The following is a 25450-nucleotide window of genomic DNA, read 5'->3' on the forward strand; positions in this document are numbered from 1 at the left end:
CCCGGCTAAACTTCATATGACATAAGAGCCAGCTAGCCTGGCCCTGTCACACCCCCTCCCTGTCCATTTCCTCTTTAAATGGGGAAGTTTCCTGTAATGTCAGCGGGGACGCCTCCTGACGTGTGTAGGAACACCCCCAACGTCAGCCCGCAAGGGCATGCTCTGGGTAGCCGGAGATCAGAAGTTCCCAGGTATGATTACTGGGCCACACGTGAAGTCCTAAATATTGGTGTGAATGCTCAGTAACTTTGAGACACAGATTCTTCCCAAAAGAGTTGAATAAGCAGATTTTATTGCTCGTGCACACGAGGGAGTGTCATCAGCCAGACTACTCTCTCTCAATGAAAACAACGCATGTCTTATATACCTTTACAAACAAGACAGCTACGTGCTAAGATCTGTCTACGTAGCAAGTGTCCTGAAATATACATACAGAAAGATACAGAAAACCATTCATCCTATTATCGTCAGTTTATGTCAAAGACCATGTTTGCAGCTGAGATGATCAATCACTTCTGACCCCCCTCATTGTGGTCCTTGAATAGACTTGGTCAGTTTCTTTTAACTTACTTGGAGCAAGAAATAGCCAAACACCTGTCCACTCTTAACCTTTCATTGCACATAGAGTCACACAGAAAAGGACACTCAGGGTTAACATAAAAATATCTGCTGAGAAGCTGAAGGCACATGGTTACCTTTAAAAGAGAAACTCGCCCTCCCCTACCTCTTGGTTGCTAGGAATCTTCTGAGGCTTCAGCCTTACACTAATTAATCTTAAAACAAAACACGATATGAAATTTCTCTTATCCAATGGTGCAAGGAAGGAATTGCTTCACTAGATTCACAAGCAAAGATCTTTAGCTCCAACATGCCTCTTTTATAACATTCAGCGAGGGCAAGCTCTCAATCACAGCTTATTGGTCGCATGGTCGCATGTTTTGACCAGGTCCTATAGGGAGGAGAGCTTTATATCTATCCCATGCCTGTTTAAATTCCCTCACTGAATTCGCCTCAACCACTTCTCCTGGGAGACTGCTCCATTTATCCAGCACCCTTTCAATAAAGTAGAGCCTTCTTATGTTACATCGAAGCCTCTGACCCTCTAATTTTAGACCATGACCCCTTGTTCTAACGTTGTTCTTCCTTTCAAATCAGCTTGCATCCTGTACTTTGTTTAATCCCTTTAAGTATTTAAATGTTTCTATTGCATCCCCTCTCTCATCTTTCCTCCAAGCTATACTTATTGAGATCCTTTAATCTTTCCTGATAATTTCTGTCTTGCAAACCACTTACCATTTTTGAAGCTCATCTCTGAATACTCTCCAATGTGTAAATATCCTTCTAGAGATGGGTCTCCAGAACTGTATGCAATACTCCAGGTGAGACCTGACCAAGGATCTGTAAAGTGGCAGAACCACCTCCTTCCTGCTAGTAATGCCTCTTGCTTTACAACCCAGCACCCTGCTTGCTTTTTCCAATGCTTTATTGCCTGACCTTGACCTTTTAGTCATCAGAAATAATTACTCCTAAGTCCTTCTCTTCCGTTGTCACCTACAGAACAGTGCCCTCAATGCTATATTCTGCCTTGGGATTTTTACGACCCAAGTGTTTTTTATTAGATGATTTAATGGACCAAACAGCAGAACTATGCAAACATGAAAGAGTGGTGGTCCCAGAGAAAAACAGTGGAGAACTGACAAACCAGTGAGTGCAATCTGTTTACCTGGAGGTCATATGCAAAACCACTGCAATGGTCTCATGGTACAAAGTAATTAGATTTTTTTTTTTTTACCATTTTAGGCACCAGGTGATTTATTTTAATTCACCAAACATTTTTTTCTGGTTATGTATTAGTATATGTATATATGTTTTTTGGTTGTGTCCACGATGAAGACGATTGTTACTGCTCAGGGCCAAATGGTAGCCTACATTTCTGGGGTAAATATTCCCCTGCAGTGACAAATATATGAATAGAATACCACATTTGGCATGATTGCTGAGATTCAAGGGACTGAATGAGCAGTGCTGTCATGTAAAAGAAAACAAACTTCATTCCAATGTACCATGTTTTTTTCAGATCACCGTATCTATAACATATATACTGTATATTACAAAATCACTAGAGAAGTGAAGTAAAAACATTGCTATAGTCGCATAGCTAACCCTAAATAAATGAACGATGCAGTTGAACATATGTATTTTCCTGTAACACACCGTTTCACACTGTCTATAACTGATATTACTGTTGCTAGGCAACAACACTCGTGTTCTAATGCAAATGAGTAGATGACTGAAATAATCTGTGAAAAAAAAATATGTTCATAGTGCATGTGGATAGAAATAGTGAAAATGTTTACCTAATATGTTAAAAATCACACCAAAATTATACTTTTAATGAAGGGGCAGAAATTTCCAATTACTAGAGAAAAAAGAACCTTTAATGAAGGCGCTACATCTCACTTACTCTGAATGCTTTGTGAAGCTAAGTTGGGAAGATACAATCAGGCACAAAAAAATACTTAGATAAATAAATGCAAACACACTGTAAATGGTTTGTTATTACATAATAACATACAATATGTTCCAATTGATATAATTCTTGTCACGTACAAGTAGTTAGGAGACACCGTGGTCAGGTAGGACTCCAGGACAGAACAGGTCAAACAAGCCGAGGTCAGGATTCCGGAGAGCAGGATAGTCAAATAACGAAGCCGAGGTCAGGATTCAGGAAAACAGGATAAACAAAAACGTAGCCGAGGTCAGGATTCAGGAAATCAACGAAGTCAGACAAGCCGGGATCATACACGAGAATACAGGATCAAACCGCTATCTGGGTACTAGCACAAGGCATAGACAACCAACAGAAGGCAATGTCAGACAGAACTGAGGAGGTTTAAATAGGAACCGCAGAGGAAGTTCAAATCTCCCGCCAAACCTCATGACGTCACTTCCAGTGTCCGGGAATCGCCACCATCATGGTTGTGGCGTAATCTCCCCTCATATATGCCTGCAGTTTGGGAGTTTGCCACTAGAGGGCGCGCGAGTGCCGAAGCCGGACGCCGTGTTCCAGGAGGTCTGCCTCTCCTGCGCGGCAGTTCAGCAGATGACGGCGGAAGCAGCACCGCGTTGGAGGGCGGCCTCCCTCTCCTGCGAGGCGGCTGCTGCGGTGGTAGCCGTGCGTTGGAGGGGGGTCTCCCTCTCCTGCGTGGCGGCTCCGGTGGCCGTGCGTCGGAGGGGGGGGTCTCCCTCTCCTGCGTGACGGCTCCGGTGGCCGTGCGTTGGAGGGGGGTCTCCCTCTCCTGCGTGGCGGCTCCGGTGGCCGTGTGTTGGAGGAGGGTCTCCCTCTCCTGCGTGGCGGCTCCAGTGGCCGTGCGTTGGAGGGGGGTCTCCCTCTCCTGCGTGGTGGCTGTGGAGGCAACGTGGGAGCCGGGGGCAGGTAAGTAACAATTCTATAGTGTTTTGAGCTGTTCTAATTATTTAAAATAAATGTATGTCTTAAGTATTTCCACTTCAAAATGAAGTCTATGTTCTATCATATTAAGGGACTAGTTTTATTGTTTGATGGACAGATCTTTATTGGATTTTCTTCAAAAGCAGATTTTCCATTTTTATGGTTAACAGTAACGCAGCACCTCTACCTAATAAATAGAAATACATTTGATGGATGACTCATACTTTTTTAAAAAAAGATTTAAAAAAAAAATGATTTACTTTCTAGCTAAATTATATAACACTGTGTGTCCTTTCTTGTGCAAAGCAGGCTCCTTATTTTGTTTAAGAGCGGAACACAAGAGAACTGGGGAACCTGGTTCATTGGTGCAGCTCGAGTGAAATCACATCTTTCAATTAGAGGAACAGGTGCAGAAATACACCCTTACTATATGATTTAGACAGAGAATTCCCAATAGATATTCAATTTGTCCTGCATTAGGCAATGATTTCTTTTTCTTAACCCTTCAAGACACCTGCTGTTTACACTGAAATCTACAAAACAAATACCTCTTTCAAATATAGAGCATTGTCTAATGTTTTGTAAAAGGGGAGAACACGTTCTTTAATTGTCCATGATGTAGTATCCTAGCCCTCATCTGAATCAACTTTCTTATGATATAGTTAGTGAAATTAAGAAACTAGGTAGGCTTTATTCACTAAACTGAGAAGTGGTCGGAGAGTTGGGTTTCAGCTTCTTCACTTTATGAAAGTTCAACATTAGTGACAGTCTGTATACCAGCCAGATGCGCTTGGCTGGCCCTGTATAATGTATAGGTAAATCATTGAGATTTCTCTGAAGGATATACAGGATAGCTCAGCCCTTCTTGATGGAGAAACCTTCCAATGTTGGCCCTTCATAATGAATAATGAAGTGGTGGAGTTTGTGAATAAACCCTATGGTTTTATTACTTGGCACAATGAATTTCAGATCTATATAATCTTCGAAAGAGCACAAAAGACCCCATTAACATGCTTTACAAGTACTTTGATATTAAGATGGAGACAATTACATTACATGCCCTTTTACAATAATATTTACCCTCCTAGTGTACTAGTGTCCCAAATTGCACCTTTTCTGTTACTCGGGGAAGGCTTTCTGTATATTTGACATGTTTGAAGGGATTTTTAAATACAATTTCTCTAGATAAATATCTGTGAAGATGTATTTAAATAAGTTTATATTCTCCATAGTGATTATATATACACTTCTGCTGCATAATTTCAAAACACATAGTGCCCTGGCCATTTGGTAAGAATTGCATAAAAACATTTTTAGATTTTGCCAATGTTTTTATTAGCTGTTGGCAAGAAACCCAGACATGCACGATAGAACAAAGTCCTGAAGCTTAATAGGGCTTCACAAAAACAGCAGTGTTTGGGCTCCCCCTGTTGGAACATGTTGGTATAGCATCTAATTTGAAACTATGTCTTAAGTTACATAGCAGCTGTATAAAATATTGAAGGTGAGCATGTTTAGATCACTCGTCCCCTAAACCAATCATCAGCAATTAGCAACTTAAAAGAGGGGGAGGAATAATTAAACAGGCCCTGAGAAGGAGTTAAGATGGTATATAATACATATACACTGTATAATTTAACCCCTTAAGGAAAATGGGCAGTCCCAAAATCCATTGAAAACAATGCATTTTGAGCCCGTACATGTATGGGCTTTGTCATTAAGGGGTTAAACAGCATTATATTGGTGTCACGAGGCTATGTAGGAAAATGCATGCTTTGTATTTTGTTTATATGAAGTTATGTTCTTTATAATAGGTTTAGGGTATGTTTACAAACAGAAAATACATAATCCAGTGTATTTTTTTTCTGTATTGTCTTAGCCGCAAAATGTATGGATGCTTTTCCTGGAAACACAGACACTGTGACAGGAGCAACACAGGCAGAGAGCAGATGGGAGACAAGCTGCTGTAAACATCCTGGTTGTCTACTCACTGCAAAGAGCACATGTGCAAGGGTTTAACTCCTTCAATGCCTGAGGGAGATCAAACATGTCATTATGCAGTAGGACACAAACATTTCAGAGCACAGCCCGAAATTTTGCAAGATTTTGATTTTATATGTAGTATTGGCATTACAGATGGGGCATGCGTCACCTAAAGGCTTGACAATGTTTATAACTAAATCAGCCTTTCAGCTACCCCTTAGCTTTTTCTGTAAATATCATGGCAGTAAGGGAGCTGGAGAGTTTATTGCAAGTGTTTATATGTAGCACACGGTGCCATCATGTTGCAATTATACAGCTCCTTTGATGCTTTTTTCCCCCTTTTGATTTGTTGCACGATTACTCAACATTCTATGGTTGTACCGTGCACATTGGTGTAATGTGTGTGTGTGAATACACAACCAGAAAATGAGCACCTGAGTAATGCACCGTGGCAATGAGTACGTTCAGTAGTTGTGTACACACATCATACTTTAACACAAAGCAGACCTCGTATCATAAAGAAAGAGAGTGGGAAATGCACATGCGGGTTAAGAGAGGTGAGGTTATGCCACAAAAAGTAAATGTAGATGAAGTATGATCACTGGCCACAATTACCGTATTTGCTCGATTATAAGACGAGGTTTTTTTCAGAGCAAATGCTCTGAAAAATACCCCTTGTCTTATAATCGGGGTCGTCTTATAATCAGACCTCAAATAGGTCTGACTATGAGACGACTAAGATCCAGATCCCCCGCAGCTGCAGGGGACCTGGATCCTCCTGTCTCCCCCCCGCCCACCCCACTTACTGGTACTTCTGAGTCCCCGGTGCGTAGCTGGGGCAGCGTGTAGATGTCTACGCGATTCGCGTAGACAACTTCCGCTGCAGCAGGAAGGAGGTGTGGCTAGCAGTGGGGGTTGTCTGCGTCCATCGCGCAGACCTTCCCCGGCTGTCAGAGATCAGAGTTCCCCGCACTGGTGCCGGTGCCGCACCGGTGCGGGGAACTCTGATCTCTGACAGTCGGGGAAGGTCTGCGCGATGGACGCAGACAACCCCCGCTGCTAGCCACGCCTCCTTCCTGCTGCAGCGTATGTGCGTGGGATCTACACGCTGCCCCGGCTACATGACAGGGAAGTCAGAAGCACCGGTACGTTTGGGGGGAGTTATAAATGGGGGGCATAAGGCATTTCTGGAGGCAGAGTGCTCTGTGAAATGCCTTTTAACCGTCTATATGCCACTCTGCCTCCTGAATGCCTTAAACCTCCCTATATGCCACTCTTCCCCATAATATGCCTTTTAACCCTCTAAATGCCAGAGTGGCATATAGGGGTATAAGGCATTTCTGGAGGCAGAGTGGCACATAGGGGGTCAAAAGGCATATCATGGGGCACAGTGGCATATAGGGTTAAAAGGCATATCATGGGGCACAGTGGCATTTAGAAGGTTAAAAGGCATATCATGGGGCACAGTGGCATTTAGAGGGTTAAAAGGCATATCATGGGGCACAGTGGCATATAGGGGGTATAAAGCATTTCTGGGGCAGATGTGCATAACTGGGGGGCAGGTTGGAAAATAGAAGGAAATAAAACCAAAATATTTTTCTCAATCATAGCTTTTATAAAAAAAAAAATAGTTTAGATGAATTAACATTTACTGGTAAAACTTTTTTTCCTATAGGGTCGTCTTATATTCAGGCTTTTTCTTTTTTTCCTAAATTAATATTCAGATTTGGGGGGTCATCTTATAATCAGGGTCGTCTTATAATCGAGCAAATACCTTGTTATTAGAAATAATTTACAATCTACTGTCTCCTCGGAGGATTGGGATTCACATATAGTCGTTGTGTCCACCGTTTCTCCACCAGCCACATCCAGAGGTGAGTTTAGGAACCTATTGCAGGTGTTGGCAGAGGAATGCAGCTAGGTGTCCACGTTACTTTGCTTGTATTGCGTTATCTATTTGCCGGTGGTTATTTACAGCTTCTTGCGATGAGGCCAGACAGTCCAGCATGCATTTAATCTATTGGGAAATTATGTGTACCAAACGTTAGGCATTCATTTTCCTCGGCCATCTGGTTGAAAACTGGCAGGTTGCTCTCATCCATCAGCCTTGCATGATTATGAAAGTGGAAAACAGTAAAAATACGTTTATTATACAATGTGACCTGAAGGTACATGTATAGCGATAAATATATGCAACTGTATTCCTGCAGCAATTGTTAGTTTTCAAAGCAGTAGATTTAACGGGGATCTATATGGCAGCTTGCCACAAGCGAGCTTGTATTCGTTCCAAGCATACGTGGTCACGGGGTTCTCACCTTGTTCGTCCCGTTATCTTGTATATGCTGGGAAAATCTCAGTAACATGAGGCATGTTTCAATAACATGGCAATCAAGCCACCAGATGGCTCCCTGATGTTTGTAATCCGTGTTTGAAAGAAATGAATGAATTGTCTTCAATCACTTCTGTCAAGTAGTTGTCCTAATCAAAAACATGCTGCCATTTATATTATGAAAACCAGTTCTAAACAAATGTATTAAACGTGATAGCTTGCGGCACAAAACTGTAGATCCCTTTTAGATGATTTTTATATGATACACTTCTTAGTGTTTGGGTTCTCAAACTAATTCTTAAATTGTGGAGATGTCATTTTTCTTGTTAAATGTACTTCCTCCAACAAATCAGTAAAAACTAGTGCTTTTACCCCAACAAGTGGGAGCAGCAAGCACTCCGTTGCCAGCATTGTTAGACAACATCTACTATCTGTACATTTACTTCCTAAAGGTCAGAGACTTCAGCATTACAATTCATGTTGCAAGGTGACATTTCCACCATTGATTAACAAAAGTAAAACTAATAGGGAGCCGCTTTACAGCTTTTAGTGATCCATCATAGAAATAGATGTAAAGTTACAAAAGCTTTTGGGACCTCAGAGATATCTTCTTCAGTTGGATCATCTTCCATGGTACATTCTTTTTAAAGGAATATGAGCCTTTGGTCGTATGGTTTTATACACCTATTTTCTTTTTTTTTTCTTCTCTATAAAATACATAATTTAGGTACATAAATGTGAATAACGCATTACTGTCAAAGTAACCTGAAGTTCTTGTTGTTTTTGCTAGATGTTATTTATTGTTTAATTTTGTGGCTGTGGATATTCTTTTTATAAATGTTGCCAGTGCTTCGAGCATAAAGTCAATGTTACCACAGTTTGAAATAGCCTATTAATATTGTTTCCGTGTTATTTTGTCGGATAACTATTACATTACATTTTAGTTACAAAGAGCCAGAAGATTCCATAGCGTTATTAGAATAGCGGAGACTGAGAATTAATGATAACAACACTGGTAATATACAAAATTGGCAATAACAATAATGCTTGTTAAGACAATCTTATAATCTATTACATAACACCTGATATATGCTGTTGCCTTTCACATCAACATCCTATTTTTAATAGTGTAAACTTTCTTGTGTCTTTTAGCGTTTCTGGAGGAGAGCTATTTGACAGAATAGTGGAGAAAGGATTTTACACGGAGAAAGATGCTAGCACTCTCATCCGACAGGTTTTGGATGCTGTTTTTTACCTTCACAGGTTGGGTATTGTGCACAGAGATCTTAAGGTAAATATATATATAAATTACCATATTTTTCCTAACTTTTAAAAAAGAAAACTAATTATGATTATTAGGACGTTTATCAAACACTTGCGTGGACAGTCTAGTGTCCCAAACAACTCCATCAATTGGTTCTCTTTCCACTTTTGGCTGCTTGAGGCAGCCTGTCATTGGCAGGAACGTGCACTTTTTATTCAAGCCAGTGCTGGAGCTGGCTGGTGGTGAGTATAACGCACGTGTACTTTGGCTCGCAGATGTGTGATGTTGACTACAGTATATGCAGTCAGGTAGTTCTAGCTCCTGGCTCATCTATGATTTCCAGCGGGCATAATAAGACACCCCGCACACATGCATATCGGGCTGCTGGACTGCCACTAATTGCTTGATTCATGCAGCCAAAAGCTGGCTGCAATTATAAAGAGTAGATGGGGAGGACTGCTGCAGCTCTGCAGTTGCAGTGCTTCACCAGGGTAAGTGGCATTTCCCCCCATGTTAACAAATGAATATTAAAATACGTATGATGTGCTTTTATATGCATTCTGTACTTGTGAAGATGTTTAGGGCAGTAAACCTTTTGTGAAATGTGCAGTCTTAAATAATGGTGCAAAGTCCACAGCGTAAATCACAACTAGGTTATCCATAAAAAGTGGTTTTGGTCCAAAATGTAAAAAGTGATCTAAACACAAATGTGATGGTCCTATCGGCAGAAACATGCTGTTGATTTCTGTAGTGATAAAACCACTTGTCAATTTTTACACCAGAATGATTCTTGGTATGTGTAAATCCCTATGTTCTTAAGTGTCAATAAATGATTGGACAAAGGTGGCATTTACTCATGGTCCTCATTGTGGCATCATAATTATACATATCAAAGCAGTATATGTATTATGAGGGCCAGATGGGCATTAATGCATAAAAGGGGATTATTGTCTTTAAATCTGGCCTTAATTTGGGCAAATCCAATTCTATTCCAGCTTTTTCAGACTTCCGGACTGGTAGAAATCCCCTGCCCCGAGGATAGAGTTTTATTTATTCTTGGTTTAGTCTGCATTACTACACTTCAGTCAGGATAGATGTCATTTATGATTATGTGAAATGACTTCATTCCGTCTACAGATCTATTATTAACATTACAATGATTAATTTCTTTTAATAAGTAAGGAGCCGAACAGTATTTAATACACTGCGTTTATCTTGTTTCGCAAGGATTGAGGCTATAGAACATTACGTATATCATATGTTTTATTTGTCTGCTGCGGCTTGGCTTTTTCTTGCTTGTTTTGTTTTTTTCTCAAATATATTTCTCAAAAGCTTTGCGCTTCTTCAATATAAATGCATTAAATGAAACAAATACGTTTTTTATTTATGTCTTTAGTTGAAACTGTTCTGAAAATATTCAATATAGATTTTCTAGATCCGTTTGCAGAATATTCTGGATAAAGGGAGGTATATGCTGCTCGGATAGACTTTTTTGTCAAAATTAAAATATCCAATTTTCTGTATTACTTAATACCTATCTTTGTGAGTCATATACAATTATTTCACATTTTCTAACATGTTATTTTTCTGCCTACAGCCTGAAAACCTGCTATATTTTAGTCAGGAAGAGGAATCAAAAATTATGATCAGCGATTTTGGGCTTTCAAAGATGGAAGGTAAAGGCGATGTGATGTCCACAGCCTGTGGAACCCCAGGGTATGTTGGTAAGTGATACGAGTTCTAGTTTGGAAGTTATTGTTTTATGTTGAGAGGATCAATAAACAAGATTTTATCAAATGGAAAATTCTGAACAATATTTCTGTTAAATTGATTTCTGCATAGTGTTTCCACAATGAACGGACCCTGTCTCTGCCTCAGGGATCCCAGCCTGCTTTACAGGATCATATGTAGTCAGCGTGTTGTTTAGCTCTGAGTGGTCTAATTTATAGTGTGCAAGTTACATGAAGACCAAACACTAAACATCTTTTCCATCTGCAAAATGATTAATTCATGTAAATGGATGTTGCTATAATGTCTAGTTTTGTTATTATTAAACATCAAGACTCTTAATTACACATGTTTTACTCATCCTGGAATTTGAAAAAGTATAGGCCAAATCTGAATAGATTTCTTTGTCATGCCTACTTCCATAGCCTCTTGCCAGGTTTTATTAGTATTCACGTATTTACATCATTTAAGAATTGCAATCACAGATTTTTTTATGGTGATCTGCAATCCAGCAAAGTGGTTCAGAGATGTATGGAAAATGGCTGGAAAACCACAAAATGTGAAATAATTTAGGTGGTTAGCATGATTTTAAGGTAATAATATAATTATGATAATTATAATGATGGTATCATTGAATATGAAGCAAGTGGATTTTGATCTGTGAGTTGGTGCGTGCATTGCATGATTTATTTTCAGAATGATTCCAAGGCTGCAGCTATCGAAACCCTGGAACTTCAGGGGTTGGCAGTTGTATGGCACAAGTTCTTACTAATAATTATAGCCGTTTTAAGGAGCTTTTAACGTTTATGCACAGAGGTGGTTCAGGAGTCAGTCTGTTTGATGCCATCTCTACAACAGGGTTTTGATTGTTCTTCATATAAGTAGGTTTACATATACACTGCAATTCAAACGTTTAGGGTCACGTAGCTGTAATCATGGAAAACAATGACATTTCTAGCTGTAACATAATTAGAAAAGGGTCTTCTAATGATCAATTAGTCTTTTAAACTTTAACTTGGATCAGCCAACACAACGTGCCATTGGAACACAGGAGTGATGGGAGTCATAGAGGACATCTGTATGACCTGTGAAAATATTCCATCAAAAATCAGCTGTTTCCAGCTACAAGTAGTTTTCAGCAGTAACAAAATCTACACTGTATTTCTGGTCCATTTGATATTTTAATGGACAGAATTTGCTTTTCTTTGTAAAACAAAGACATTTCTTAGTGACCCCAAACTTTTGAATAGTGTAAGTTACAATGACGGCACCTGTATTCACTGCAACAAAAAGACAGCGGTGTCTCAACTAAGCCACAACTCCTCTACACTATATGCTGAACATACTTGATGTACCACATATCTCATTATTATGGCTGATCCTTTATTGTACATATAAACTGTTTCTTTTTTCTTAGATTTAAGCACACGTATTTAGAAATATGTTAAAACACATTTATGTGTTGAAGAGGAACTGAATAGTCATATGCACACTTAACACTTAACACACCTTCCGTGGTTATGTGTAAGATTGTCTCATACCTGTGAAGATCATTAAATATTTGTAGTTAAACTCTATTTCACAGATAAAGCTAATAATAACAAATATTCCAGTCTGATTTCTGAGCTCTCCCCATTCAGCTTTACTTTACCATTCCTTGTATATTTCACAATTAATGTTTCTTTTTCGTGTATTTTAATATACATTGAAAATATTACTGAATGTAGGAATGTGTTACCTCCATAGTTCTTATTATACATTTGATTTGGGATAAACCTGCTATGCCCATTGTGTCTGCAGTCAAGTACCTAGATTTACTTTATTTTCTCACTTTCAAGATGAGAGGTTTTCTACTTAAAAGCTCATGTTCTACGCTTAATATTACTATTAATAGCAAGTAACAAGGTAATTATTTTGCCGAGTTATACATATTTTCATTGATGTGACAGTACCCCATCATCAAGTTTGTTTGCATAATTTGTACATTTTAGCTGTGAAACTGTAATATTTTTTTGTTTTTGCAGCTCCAGAAGTGCTAGCACAGAAGCCTTACAGCAAAGCTGTAGACTGTTGGTCTATTGGAGTGATTGCATACATTCTGTGAGTGCACTTCCCTAAACCATTTATCTGCTTATAGATATGTTATGTCTGTCTGTTTTGCTACTGTCCATCTTTTATCATTTTGTATGAATCCAGATGGGATTATTTTGAGAACATCGATGGTCTTTTAAGGTTGCTACTTTTTATTTGTTAAATGCATTAAAAAGTATTTTTTTTTAATAGACAGAGAATATTTAAATATACACAATGCTCATTTCAGGACTATAATTTTTTTTTAATGCAAAAAAAATACAAAAAGGAAAAAAATCCAAACTAGATTTTGGTTTATTTTCTTCCATTGATTTCAGGCTACTTTATGCCTGAAAGAATGCCTTGTACTGCGTTGTTCCTCCTCTGCACTGTAGCCTGTCTGATGGGCTTCTATGAACAGGGTGCCACTGGGTTCAGCACTGAATCTAGCCGCCAAGCTGAAATGCAGTAGGAGTACAGCGCTTTATCCAGGTCAGATTCATTCACTGAAGCCTTGACGTCAAAAGGGCACTGGCAGGTGAGTGCACTAGCAGCATTTGCCATAGGAACATAGCCTAGACTTCAGCACATATGAATGCCTCTCCAAATAATAGGGGGTGGTACATGACTGCGTCTTTAAGTGTAAAGTGTAAATGAGCATTCTAATAATTATTGTGATGTGATTTCCTATATCACTTACACAGTTGTAGGATTAAGTGTGTCCAGAGCTGGATTTGCCACTAACTTTCAGTATGGCCCTGTAAGTAAATACGAATTCCCTTGGTCCCCCAAGGGGCTTAAAAAATGTACTCATATGGCTCCGAACAGACTGCAATGTAAACAGCACCGTAGATTCCTGCGCATTACCCCTATCAGCACCATGGACAGAGGACATGACATGAATTGCTATCATTAATGGCTACCAGTACCTAGCATTGTAAAATTTGTCACAGTGGTGACTAGGGCTGCAACTAACTATTATTTTAATAATCGATTAGTTGGCCGATTTATTTTTTTCGATTAATCGGATAAAAAAATTTAATTTTTTTTCAATTTAAAATAATGTAATAAAAAACGTACAATTTACTTTCATCTCTTTATCACAATGGCCTCTCTCTATTCACCTTCTTATTTTACTGACATAATAATAAAAGCTACAAGAACCCAAACAGTGTTTCTCAAACTAGGTTTTAATACAAAGTTATTAGTAAATATTAATTCATATGTTAACTATTTTTCATATTTAATAAAAACTATGAGAAAAAAGCCTTGTTTAAATTTTTTTTATTTACCAAACTGCCCCCGGTTATGCACATCTGACCCCCAGCTTGCCACTTTGCCCCCATATATGCCTTATACCTCTTATATGCCTGAGATTCCACTGTGCCCCCTGATATGCCACTGTGCCCCCTATATGCCTTATACTCTTTATATGCCAGTGATATGCAGCTGAGCCCCCTGATATACCTTTTACCCCCAGCTATGTTTTATGCCCCCCTGATATGCCTTATATCGATATGCCTTATACCCCCTATATGCCCTGAAATTCATAATACCCCCCATACACCACTATAACTCACCCATACACCACTCTGGCTCCTCCCCCTCCCATACACCACTCTGGCTCCTCCCCCTCCCATACACCAATCTGGCTCCTCCCCCTCCCATACACCACTCTGGCTCCTCCCCCCTCCCATACACCACTCTGGCTCCTCCCCCTCCCATACATCACTCTGGCTCCTCCCCCTCCCATACACCACTCTGCCTCCTCCCCCCTCCCATACTCCACTCTGCCTCCTCCCCCCTCCCATACTCCACTCTGCCTCCTCCCCCCTCCCATACACCACTCTGCCTCCTCCCCCTCCCATACACCACTCTGCCTCTTCCCCCTCCCATACTCCACTCTGGCTCCTCCCCCTCCCATACACCACTCTGCCTCCTCCCCCTCCCATACATCACTTTGGCTCCACCCCCTCCCCTACATCACTTTGCCTCCTCCCCCCTCCCATACTCCACTCTGCCTCCTCCCCCCTCCCATACTCCACTCTGCCTCCTGTCAGCCACGGAGGTTCACAAGCCACCAGGGAGCCGGGTAGAGAGGCAGAGTGCCGTATGGGAGGGGGAGGAGCCAGAGTGGTGTATGGGAGGGTGGCTCCCATACACCCCTCTGACTCCTCCCCCCACCCATACACCGCTCTGCCTCTCTACCCGGCTCCGTTACTGACAGGAACTTTCACTGCAGCTTCATAGAAGCCTCAGCGTAAGTGAAGGTGATTAACGGAGGCTGTCTGTGCGATGCAGACCCCCACCGGCTGACAGAGAGGATGATTCTCTGTCAGCCGGTGGGGGTCTGTACGATGCGCACAGACAGCCTCCGTTACTGCCCTTCACTTACGCTGAGGCTTCTATGAAGTCAGTAACGGAGCCGGGTAGAGAGGCAGAGTGATGTATGGGAGGGGGGAGGAGTCAGAGGGGTGTATGGGAGGGGGAGAGAGACGGAAGTGAGAGACCGGCCGACAGTGAGGGGAATCCAGGTCCCCTGCAGCGTTGCGGGGGATCTGGATTCTAGTGTTATAATCCGATCTCTGTTTGAGGTCGGATTATAATTTTTATAATCGATAAAAATCGATTCGATTAATCGATGATGAAAATCGTTGACAACATTACTGTCCGTCTCTGGAGGGGTGCTGTTCACACAATCAGTAGCGTACTGAAGGGGGGGAGGGTCTGCTACCGGTTGTGCGCACAATTTTTGTTCGTGTGCGCTCCCTTTGAAAGCTAGGTGCGCACGCACAAGTGCACAGCTTAGAGGGAACACTAGTGGTGACCTCTATGTATGAACATGGTTCGCATTTTAAAAGAAATATTTATCAGAAAAAATTGCCCTTCGTTCATTATCTCAGAAAATACCAATGGATTTCCTTTAAAAACTCTCAAATACTCATGTGACTGTGCTTAAACCTTTTTAAGGCTAGCAGACCATATCATCATGAGGGTTTCCTACTTCTCTTTTTTCATGTCTATCCCTGGGTATCCTGTGGCCAATGCTCACTAACTTATAGTATGCTCCATGAAACCTTGGTGCATCCTGCTATAGTCACTACATATTATTATTTAATTAGTAACAGTATGCCTAATTCTTCCACTGAGCTGCAATGTCCCCAGACCTTGGATTTTGCAGTTGTGCCTACATGTGTAAATTACAAAAATGCCTTACAGTTCCATTTAAGATGAAATTGTGTTCTGCTGTGGTTTGTTTTGGTTGGCATGCCATGCTGCCAAATGGCATTAACAGGACAGTTTATTGCCCTTGATACTCCCACTATAGAAGAATGCACCCCTGCTGCAGCAGCTACAGCCCTCCTCCATGGTCTTACCATCCTTGCTACTGATAATCAGTGGGAGCACTTCCCAAACATGTGCATGGAGCATTCCTTGAGTCATGACCTGACTGAAGATGATTACTGCAGGGCATTTAGCTTGGGGTTAGGGAAGGCGTTACACAGGTTTCCCTTGCTTATATAGTACAAAACCCCACCCAAGGACCATGGAGTATCCCTTCAACAGGGATGGTGAAGTAGAGGAGCGTGGCTCAATCCAAGAGTGAAATACACCCTAAAAAGAGGAGGCTAGTTTCATGTGGAGTCATGCTTGGTGACATCAGACTTGTCTTCCCTTTTCATTGTGCCTCATACAATTTATTTAGATAGGGACATGCTCTGGCATAACAGATAAAAAGGTAGTCTAAAACAGAATACCACCTTTTATTTCCCAGGTTATGTGTCTGAACTCAAAGCTGTAACGGTTATCTTTTACCTGGATTTTGAATTAATTTTCATTTTTATAAAATATATTATTTTTTCTAATAATTCATGAATGAGAGCTGCCTACATCAATCAATTGGATTTTGTAACTGTATAGACATTCAAAACATCTCAACATGCACCATTTCCAGGAAGCTACATTAATTCTCCTAATTCCATGGCTGCTCAAGGCCCTAATTATTACACCATTGAGTAACTAATACTACTAAGGTTCTCTAGCTCTTCGGGAATATGCTTCCTGCCGTGTACAGCTGGGGGAATTCTATACTAATTCATATGTAAAAGGTAATCTGCTGGCACAAACACCAGCACATTTTTTAAATTTAGCACATACAACTATGTAGTGAATATTAATAGACCATAATGCATTATGTGGCATTGTATCCCTTAGCCCACACAGCCCATAAACTGTCCTGTAGTGGGCTGCATTGTACACAAATGTTCCACAGAGTGCAATGGAAAAATGAATTAAGTAATCTCCATCCCAGTGAGGTCCTACAGTATTGGTACTGTGTTCTAAGTATAGTATTATGTTTCACTAGATCATCTACTCCTTTTTAGCATAGATTCATTTTGGCCATTAATAGGTATGTATTTTCAGTCTATGGGGACAGCTCCCGGTTCTTCCAAGATTGTGCCCAGAAGCTCCACCCTCTTGCAGTAGTGTACCAGCTACAAATTGACAAGCTGTTTGGACGCTTTGACGAGATGTTTAACTCGACAGCCCTCAAAAAGCTATATTATACTTTATATTATAGATTTTAGGGGGTAGTTTAATTATGGCATTTAAACCCATCTTATGCATGCCTGCCATGGTATATACAGCATTATGCAACGCGTACATTGTGTGTATATGTACAGCTGCATACATTGGATACATTTATAAAAGGAGGGACATGGCTTTTAAGGAAATTATTTATTTTTGTTTCCTCTATTATTGGCTTGATATGTATACTAGCAATAAAAGTGACTTTTTTCTTGTTCATTTGTACTACTATATTACTGCATGTTATTCCTTGACTCGTCATGAATATATACATATATAGGTTTCCCAAGGTAAAGTATAAACTGATTATGAGGTTGTCACATAAATATAATCAGAGCAAAACTATGAACATTGTCCTGGCCTCCCAGAGGGAAAAATGTCTCCTGACTACTGACTCCCATTAAATCTCAATTAAATCCATTTAATATATCTGGAGGTTTGTAATGTCACCTGTAATGTGATTGAAATTGCTACGATACCGCATTGATATTTACATTTTACAAGCAAGCATATAGTTAACCTAACCAGATGACGGCTTAACACTGGGCTGCAAGAGAATAGATTCTTTTTTTCTGCTGTGTCGTGTGTAGTATAGCTTAACTGCTTTATTAGTTAATTAAGTAACCACTGACAAATATGCTAAATGTGGCCCTTTTACTCCTAGGGGGTAAAATCAACAGAATTTCATCAACCAATGTCAAAGAAGTGCAGTTATGTTCTCCGCATTTTATTTGCATTGTGTAAAAGATGACATTGATTGCCTTGTGTGTGATCTTTCAGCCTCTGCGGTTATCCCCCTTTCTACGATGAGAATGACTCCAAACTATTTGAGCAGATTCTTAAAGCTGACTATGAGTTTGATTCTCCGTACTGGGACGATATCTCCGAATCTGGTATGTACAACATAAATATTTTCAGTTTCAGAAAGCTTCAGTTTTGACACAAGGAAGTTCCACCCATGCTACAGTATTAACAAACGAATGTCAAGCAATAGCTGAAACATTGTTATCATGAGTAAATTGAAACACAATGAAAGATATGAGCTAAGTATTCACTTATTTGTTTTTCTTTCCAGACATAATATTTTACAGGGAATGTGCCTCCTATCTTTCCCATTCTGTCCACCGTCTCATTTTATTTCTCTGTACTTCTACATTCTGCTGTCTGCCGTTCACTGGTCCATTCCTCGGCAAAGACCAGCATCGACAGATCAAACACAGGGGATTTTGTTTAAAAAAGTGCAACATTTTTAAAAGTGGCCTTATCACCATAGCAACCGCTGGAATTACCCAATCAGCAGGAACAGCATGAGGCTTGCTATGGCAATAAAACCATTTGTCACGTGGGAATTTTTAAAACACACATTACATCTCTACTATACTTAGCTTAATCTATTGATCCATATTTTCTAAAGCATTTTATCTTTTGTTTTACAAAGAAAATAATTGGTGTTCAATTGGTATTTAGCACAACGTTTACAACAGCCAGCTTACCGCATATTCTGAAAAGGAAGACCGTTCTTTATAGCGCTTTTTACTTCTACAGTAATGTAAACCCTGGCGCACTAATCGGTGTGCAGTATCTGGAAAATCACAAATTATGTCCGCAATTATTTCCTGCTAGTTTACATCTGTATGTCTTAAGCAGTAAAATTGCTACTTCGTTCTGTATGGAAGTATTATCTGTGTAACAGATCTGGGTGTTAAAAAGTCCCCCACCAGCCTGAAAGAATGGCATTTGAGTGAAAATAGATAGAAACCTATTTAAATACAGTATTTGCTCGATTATAAGACGACCCCCCCAAAATCTGAATATTAATTTAAAAAAAAAGAAAAAGCCTGATTATAAGACCACCCCAGGCTTGCCACTCTGCCCCCAGAAATGCCTTATACCCCCTATGTGCCACTTTGCCTCGCTGATATGCCTGGTATGTCAGAGTGGGTATGTAGGTGGGTATATTAGTGTCTTGGTGTGTAAGTGTCCCCCTATATGCCACTCTGCCCATGTTATGCCTTTTAACCCCCTATATACCACTCTGCCTCCAGAAATGCCTTATACCCCTATATGCCACTCTGGCATATAGGGGGTTTAAAGGCATATCATGGGACAGAGTGGCATATAGGGGGTTAAAAGGCATAACATGAGGCAGAGTGGCATATAGGGGGGACACTTACACACCAAGACACTAATATACCCACCTACATACCCACTCTGACACTTACATACCCACTCTGACACTTAGATACCCAGACCCTAATATACACTCAAGCAACTAAGACACTTCACTCACTGTGATGTCTCAGCAGGCGCTTACTGCAGCTCCCACGGGATCACACACAATGACGCTGTGTGACCCCGCATTGCCCCGCCTCCTCCAGAAAATTACCGGATCCACCGATGACTTTGGGATGGCACAGTGCCGCCGGGGTCCCGGTCTTTCTTCTGATCTCTGCGACCGTCTCTGCTTCCCCGGCAGTGGGCGGGCTATCCCGGCAGTGAGAAGGTACGCACATATGCAACCTCCGCTGCTGTCCGCACTTTCGCCGGCGCTCGGTGATAAACGCCGGTGGAAATGCCGGCAGCAGCTGAGGTTATCAGACAGGAGGATGCAGGTCCCCTGGAGCGATGCGGGGGATCTGGATCTTGGTCTCATAGTCAGACCTCTATTTGAGGTCTGATTAGAAGACGACCCCGATTATAAGACGAGGGGTATTTTTCAGAGCAAATGCTCTGAAAAATACCCCTCGTCTTATAATCGGGCAAATACCGGTACTTTATAATGACCTTTTTGCAATAGAACAAAGCTAATAACTTGAAGCTGCTTCAAACGGATGTGCGTTTATGAACAAATATGTATATGGTTATCCCAAATTTAAAGATACGATTTGTGGTTTTAACAGAGAGAACAGATGGGCCAAATTATGCTAACTATGTTAGTTATGGTTTGTTTTCATAGGATGGACTGTAAATGTGATGCTTATTCTGTCAGTATCTGTATCGGTGCAGTGTGTTTACTTTTAGTTGAGATGTTCTTGAGTATGATCTGTGAACATTGTGTGTGCAAATTAACCATTAGTTTTGTGTGCTCTGTATATGTGCTGCTCTGCATTGGTCAAGCTCTGGTAAAACAGATGGAGTGTGGCCATTTGATTAATTACACACGCAACCTCTGATAAAACGGCCAAATACAACCATTTGCTGTGTTTGTAACCAAAAGCATTTGTTGTCTTTGGAGAACACCAAGGTCAAGGAATAACTCGAACCACAGCAAATTGTGTGTTATTGTAATATTAATCTTCTTTGGTTTACCCAATCTCATTTTACACATAAACAAGGACCACTCTCCATATAACGGCACGCAATAATAATGACATTGTAAAGTGGCAAGAGTGAGAACAGCTGTATGTCATTATGATGTAGTTTTTCCAACTGTTAAACTATTTTGTCTTTGTGAAGCTAAGGACTTTATACATCACTTGATGGAGAAGGATCCCAGCAAGAGATACACGTGTGAACAGGCTCTACGACATCCATGGTAAGGTGTTACTTACATGCATTTATAATGCAGACCTGTTTCATAGGCTATAGGTCATAATACAAATATAAACCCATCATTCATAGCCCTCTTAGGCAAACAAAGAGACAGTAGGTGACACGCATTAAAGCAAGGGTATGCAGTAAAATAGACAATTGACTGTATCTTGGATGGACCTAATGAAAAGCCAACTTTGATATATATGAAAAGAAAACGGTTCAGAAGACAACAAGAAAAAAAGAGAAGATTCTCTGGGGGGCTGGAACAAGACCATCAACAATGAAATGTAGATATGTAGAAGGTGTAACAAAATTAAAATTTGTGCATATGTATGTATATGGAAAAACATTGCATCAGCAACCCAAAATGGAAACGAGTCATGGTTTGTCTTGTGTCAAAGCTTCTCAAATACCCATATAAGTGGCTAGCTTAGTACCAAAACAAATGGGAGAAACAGCATAAATCTATTTATCTTTCTATATCTATCTTTATCAAATTTGACATGGTTAAGTTAGTCCAGCTGGCTAGGCTTGAGGCAAATAGCAGTGGCACTTCAGAAATAAAGTGTAGCTCCATGCTGAAGAAAGTAACCTGGCTATGCAAGATGGCTCTGAGGACACAACCCAGCCTTAGTGTCTAGGGGACCTTTTGTGTATTTAAGCATAGACACAACAGTAAGGTTAAGAAGGCCCCAATGAATGCAGGAATATATTGGAATCTCCATTCTTATTAAAGGGACAGTCCAGTCATCATATGCACTTCATGAATATGATAGCTATTTGCCTTGCAAGAGATGTGTTCAGCCGAACACATCTCCAGACTGGGTGTTTTCTTCCTACCAGTCATCATCAGCACTGGTCAGTGATCATCATGGGCATGTGTAAAAAACACTCACAATGATTTCAATTTGAGTGCTTTGCTGCCACTGATTGGCTGATTCAACTCTCAGAATGGACAGGAGGCATTCTACTGGAGCTCTGGAGCTGCAGCTTCTCCATATTTTGATTTTAAGCTTTCCATCTGGCAAGCTATCTTTGCTAATTTAAAATAATATGAAAGGTGCGTGCGTCTGTAGAAGGATTGCAAACAACACTTGGTTGGGTTTCCACTTGTTTATTGCTCATAAAATGGTGATGTCGCTGAACTTAAATATGAACCCAAGGTATTCACAATACTGATAAGAATGGCAGCCTCCAGGTCTACAGCTAAATTATTTTTATTGGAACAAAATTAGATAAAAGAAGCTGTTCTTCGGTACTTTCCTGCCTTACAGCACTATTTTTTGTGGTCAAGGAGGAAAATATTTTTCCTCATTTTAACTACCGGTAGCAGCTTCACCTTGATGGGTGATATACTATAAAACTATAAAAATCTTATTTATTGTCTGGTCTGATGAAATCTATACTCTGGTGTTTTAAACAGGTGGCCTTTTCTTTGTTATTGATCTTTGAGAAATATGTAGAGAAAAATGAAAAAACAACAACATCAAATGTAACATTTTGCTAAAACATAACCAAGTAAAAATAAACTGTTGAACAAATACAAGGATTTTAAGACGCTCTTTTAGCTGTTTCTGCAAAGTATGAGATTACAAAAACCCAGTAATGTGTTGGCTTCACTCTCGGGGTGTATTTGATCCACTTAAACAGCTTCCCATGCGCCTGTGTTTATAATATTCTAGTACATTAAATAATACAACCTTGGCAGGAACCATGAAAATAAGATTTGTATTGGCAGGAAAATAAATCATTAAAGTAGCTGAGTAAAACTGTGCATGCCAGAGTTGATCTAATTATTGATAGCAACTTTATATGGCTTTGCTTGCTTTTTTGTACTTTCATTTGAAGCATTTTATATCCTTCATTTTATCTGCCAGCAATTTACAGATCACTGCATAAATCGGGGCATTTCAATTCAAAATATACTTATGGTCTCTAGCAGTAAATGAAAAAAACAACAAATATCCACTGATTTCTTTTGTTGGAAAAGATAATAGAGGTTATGTATAAAAGGAGATTCTGGTTGAAAGTTTGAAAAGTAGTCTTATCACCGTAGCAATGATGAAATGACTCAATCAACTGGAACACTGGTTTAGTTGCTGTGGCGATAAGACTACGTTAGCCAACAGTCACTATACTTAATACTCAGGGTTTCTTTTAATTCAACAGGTAGATGATCCAAAGCCAATCTATTTTGGTGTTTCTACAATTTAAATAAGTTAATAATAGCAATCCGTTTGTTCCATTTGAGAAATAACTTTCATGATAAGTGGCAGAAGTTAAGAGGTTAACATAAGTACAATGTCCAGCCTGTACTTTGATACGTTGGCCAAGAGGTCTCCCCCAACTATTCTAAATGGGATATTTAGTTCAATGCAACTGTAGTGAAGGGGAGCTTTGTCAGATTATTCTTGTGTACCTTTTGAAGTGTTTAGGTAATAGATTGTATCAAGCAAAATAATATGTTGAAATAATATTCACTTAATATTTCATTACTTTTTAGGATTGCCGGAGATACAGCCTTATGCAAAAATATACATGAATCTGTCAGTGCTCAAATCCGGAAAAACTTTGCAAAAAGCAAATGGAGGGTAAGTGACTGCTACTGTATATCCTTTGTTTGACATGGAAGTAACTCTGCGTCCTGTTACAGCTTAACGGGGTCTATTCACTAAAGAGGTAGTTTGCAGTAGAGTTGAACTTTTGAGGTCCCTGATATCACGATACATTATGAAGGCCCAACCCCAGTGAGTTTCTCCTAGAGTTGGCCCAAAGCTTCAATGCCCTACAAACTCCTCCTTTGGTGAATAGACCATACATTTTGTTTGATTTTTGCATAATTGACAGGTGGGAAAAACACCATTAAGACAGATCCCTTAAGGAACAACAAACATGGAGCACCAGGCTGCTCCACCATAAAGAGTGAACAAGGTAATGTGGGAGGTAAAACAGTCACAGACTTTTGAGGCATAGAAAGGTAGCAATGTGATGAAATGTTGCATGAAAATTTTTATGGCACTTTAAAAAATATAATTTACTAGAGGTGCGCAATTAACTCTCAAGTGCTTGTGTTCTTAACAGCAAGCATTCAATGCCACAGCGGTTGTGAGACATATGAGAAAATTGCACCTTGGTAGCAGTCAAGACAGTTCAAACATGTCTAGTGGTCACAGCCCCGCAAGCCCTCTTCCAGATGGAACGAATCGCAAAGACTGTACGTATGCTGATAAAAAAAATCTGTGCTATAAAGAACTTACACGGGAAGCTTACCCAATAAGTGAGTCAAAGTTGGCTAATATGCTGTATGTATTAAATCATATAATAAACCAGTGGGGGTAGTAGAATGTGTGTAATGTTTAGTACAGTACATGAACCATTTCCCCATAGGTAATTTTTTCCCCTTTTTTTTAAGGCCAAGAATGTGTTTCTGGCACTGTGTGCTTTAGTCTTTGAGTGATCACACGGGTTTAAACGTTAAGTGACAGTTAATGGTTTGTGTACATGATTAGCACTACGGAATGTATTATGATGTCGCAAAATGGTAATGATGCAACCCTACTGGGGAAATACAATACTTCAATATTTGTTTGGTGTATTCTGTTGCACCAACACATTGTACAGCTTTGTATAGCGATACATGTACAGCTAACCAGGAGAGGAGAGAAGTTTGTGCCTCCTCTAGCACCGACTTCTGTACACATTCTATCATGGTCGCCATACTCTATACCGGTCTAACTCATATACCGGTGACCTACTAGAACAGGCTGGGATCCTACCACAATCTATGTACAATGTAGAGTGATGGTTTCAGGCCTAGAATGCCTGACTTCATAATAACCCTCAGTGAGCTTCTCCTGCAACAACATGCGCTGAGTGTCCCTGCATCATGTATAGGTAATGTGTGGAGATTTCTTGTGACCTCCCTGTATTTAACTATACATAATTCATACCATCTCAAGCTCTTTAAGGAAGAAAACCTCACTGGTGCCGCTAAACTAATAGTGTTTTACGGTGTTTGTTTACTTAATTGTCATGGGCACATGCTCCAGTGTATACATGATGGTGTATGCAATAAACTAATAGGCTGTGTTATTATGTACAATGAAAATAAGCATTCTATCATGTTATATATAATAGCAGGCATCTTTATTTCCTTTTCAGGTAAATCCCCATCTAATCCCTATAGTTTCTTGTCAGGCGTTTCCTCCTCCTCCACAGCCATTTCTGCAGTCGGCGGAGATCGGAGACCGAGGCCAACCTCTGTCACGACGGTGCTTTCTGGGAGCAAGTGATCAGCCAAAGAGAAGCAGGGCAGGGACGGAGTGTATGCGCTGCGTGTGATTTCATTCTAAATTGTGCACTCCAGGATGGAATTTTTTTATGGCCATATTTTATACTGCAACAAAAATGGTTTCATGTATTATAAACTTAAATGACTCTATCTCCACCTAGGCAAAAAGTAATTTCTCCATATGGGGCGCCGCACCTTGCAATGTTCTTA

At 40.1% G+C, this 25450-nt stretch overlaps 1 protein-coding gene across 1 annotated transcript in view; it reads left to right on the forward strand.

Annotated features, from left to right (window-relative positions):
- Positions 1-25241, forward strand: part of LOC149298810 (calcium/calmodulin-dependent protein kinase type 1D-like) — a 123659-nt gene extending 98418 nt beyond the window's left edge. Inside the window, exons 4-11 of the mRNA XM_089487156.1 lie at positions 8916-9054; positions 10625-10751; positions 12780-12855; positions 18196-18308; positions 20872-20950; positions 23453-23540; positions 24031-24163; positions 25111-25241. Coding sequence (XP_089343282.1) covers positions 8916-9054; positions 10625-10751; positions 12780-12855; positions 18196-18308; positions 20872-20950; positions 23453-23540; positions 24031-24163; positions 25111-25241 — 886 coding nt within the window. The remainder of the gene's footprint in view (positions 1-8915; positions 9055-10624; positions 10752-12779; positions 12856-18195; positions 18309-20871; positions 20951-23452; positions 23541-24030; positions 24164-25110) is intronic.
- Positions 25242-25450: the final 209 nt, after the last annotated feature.

Source organism: Sceloporus occidentalis, unplaced genomic scaffold, assembly GCF_023333645.1.
Source record: "Sceloporus occidentalis isolate IW3139 unplaced genomic scaffold, rSceOcc1.0.p SCAF_31, whole genome shotgun sequence".
NCBI classification, from domain to species: domain Eukaryota; kingdom Metazoa; phylum Chordata; class Lepidosauria; order Squamata; family Phrynosomatidae; genus Sceloporus; species Sceloporus occidentalis.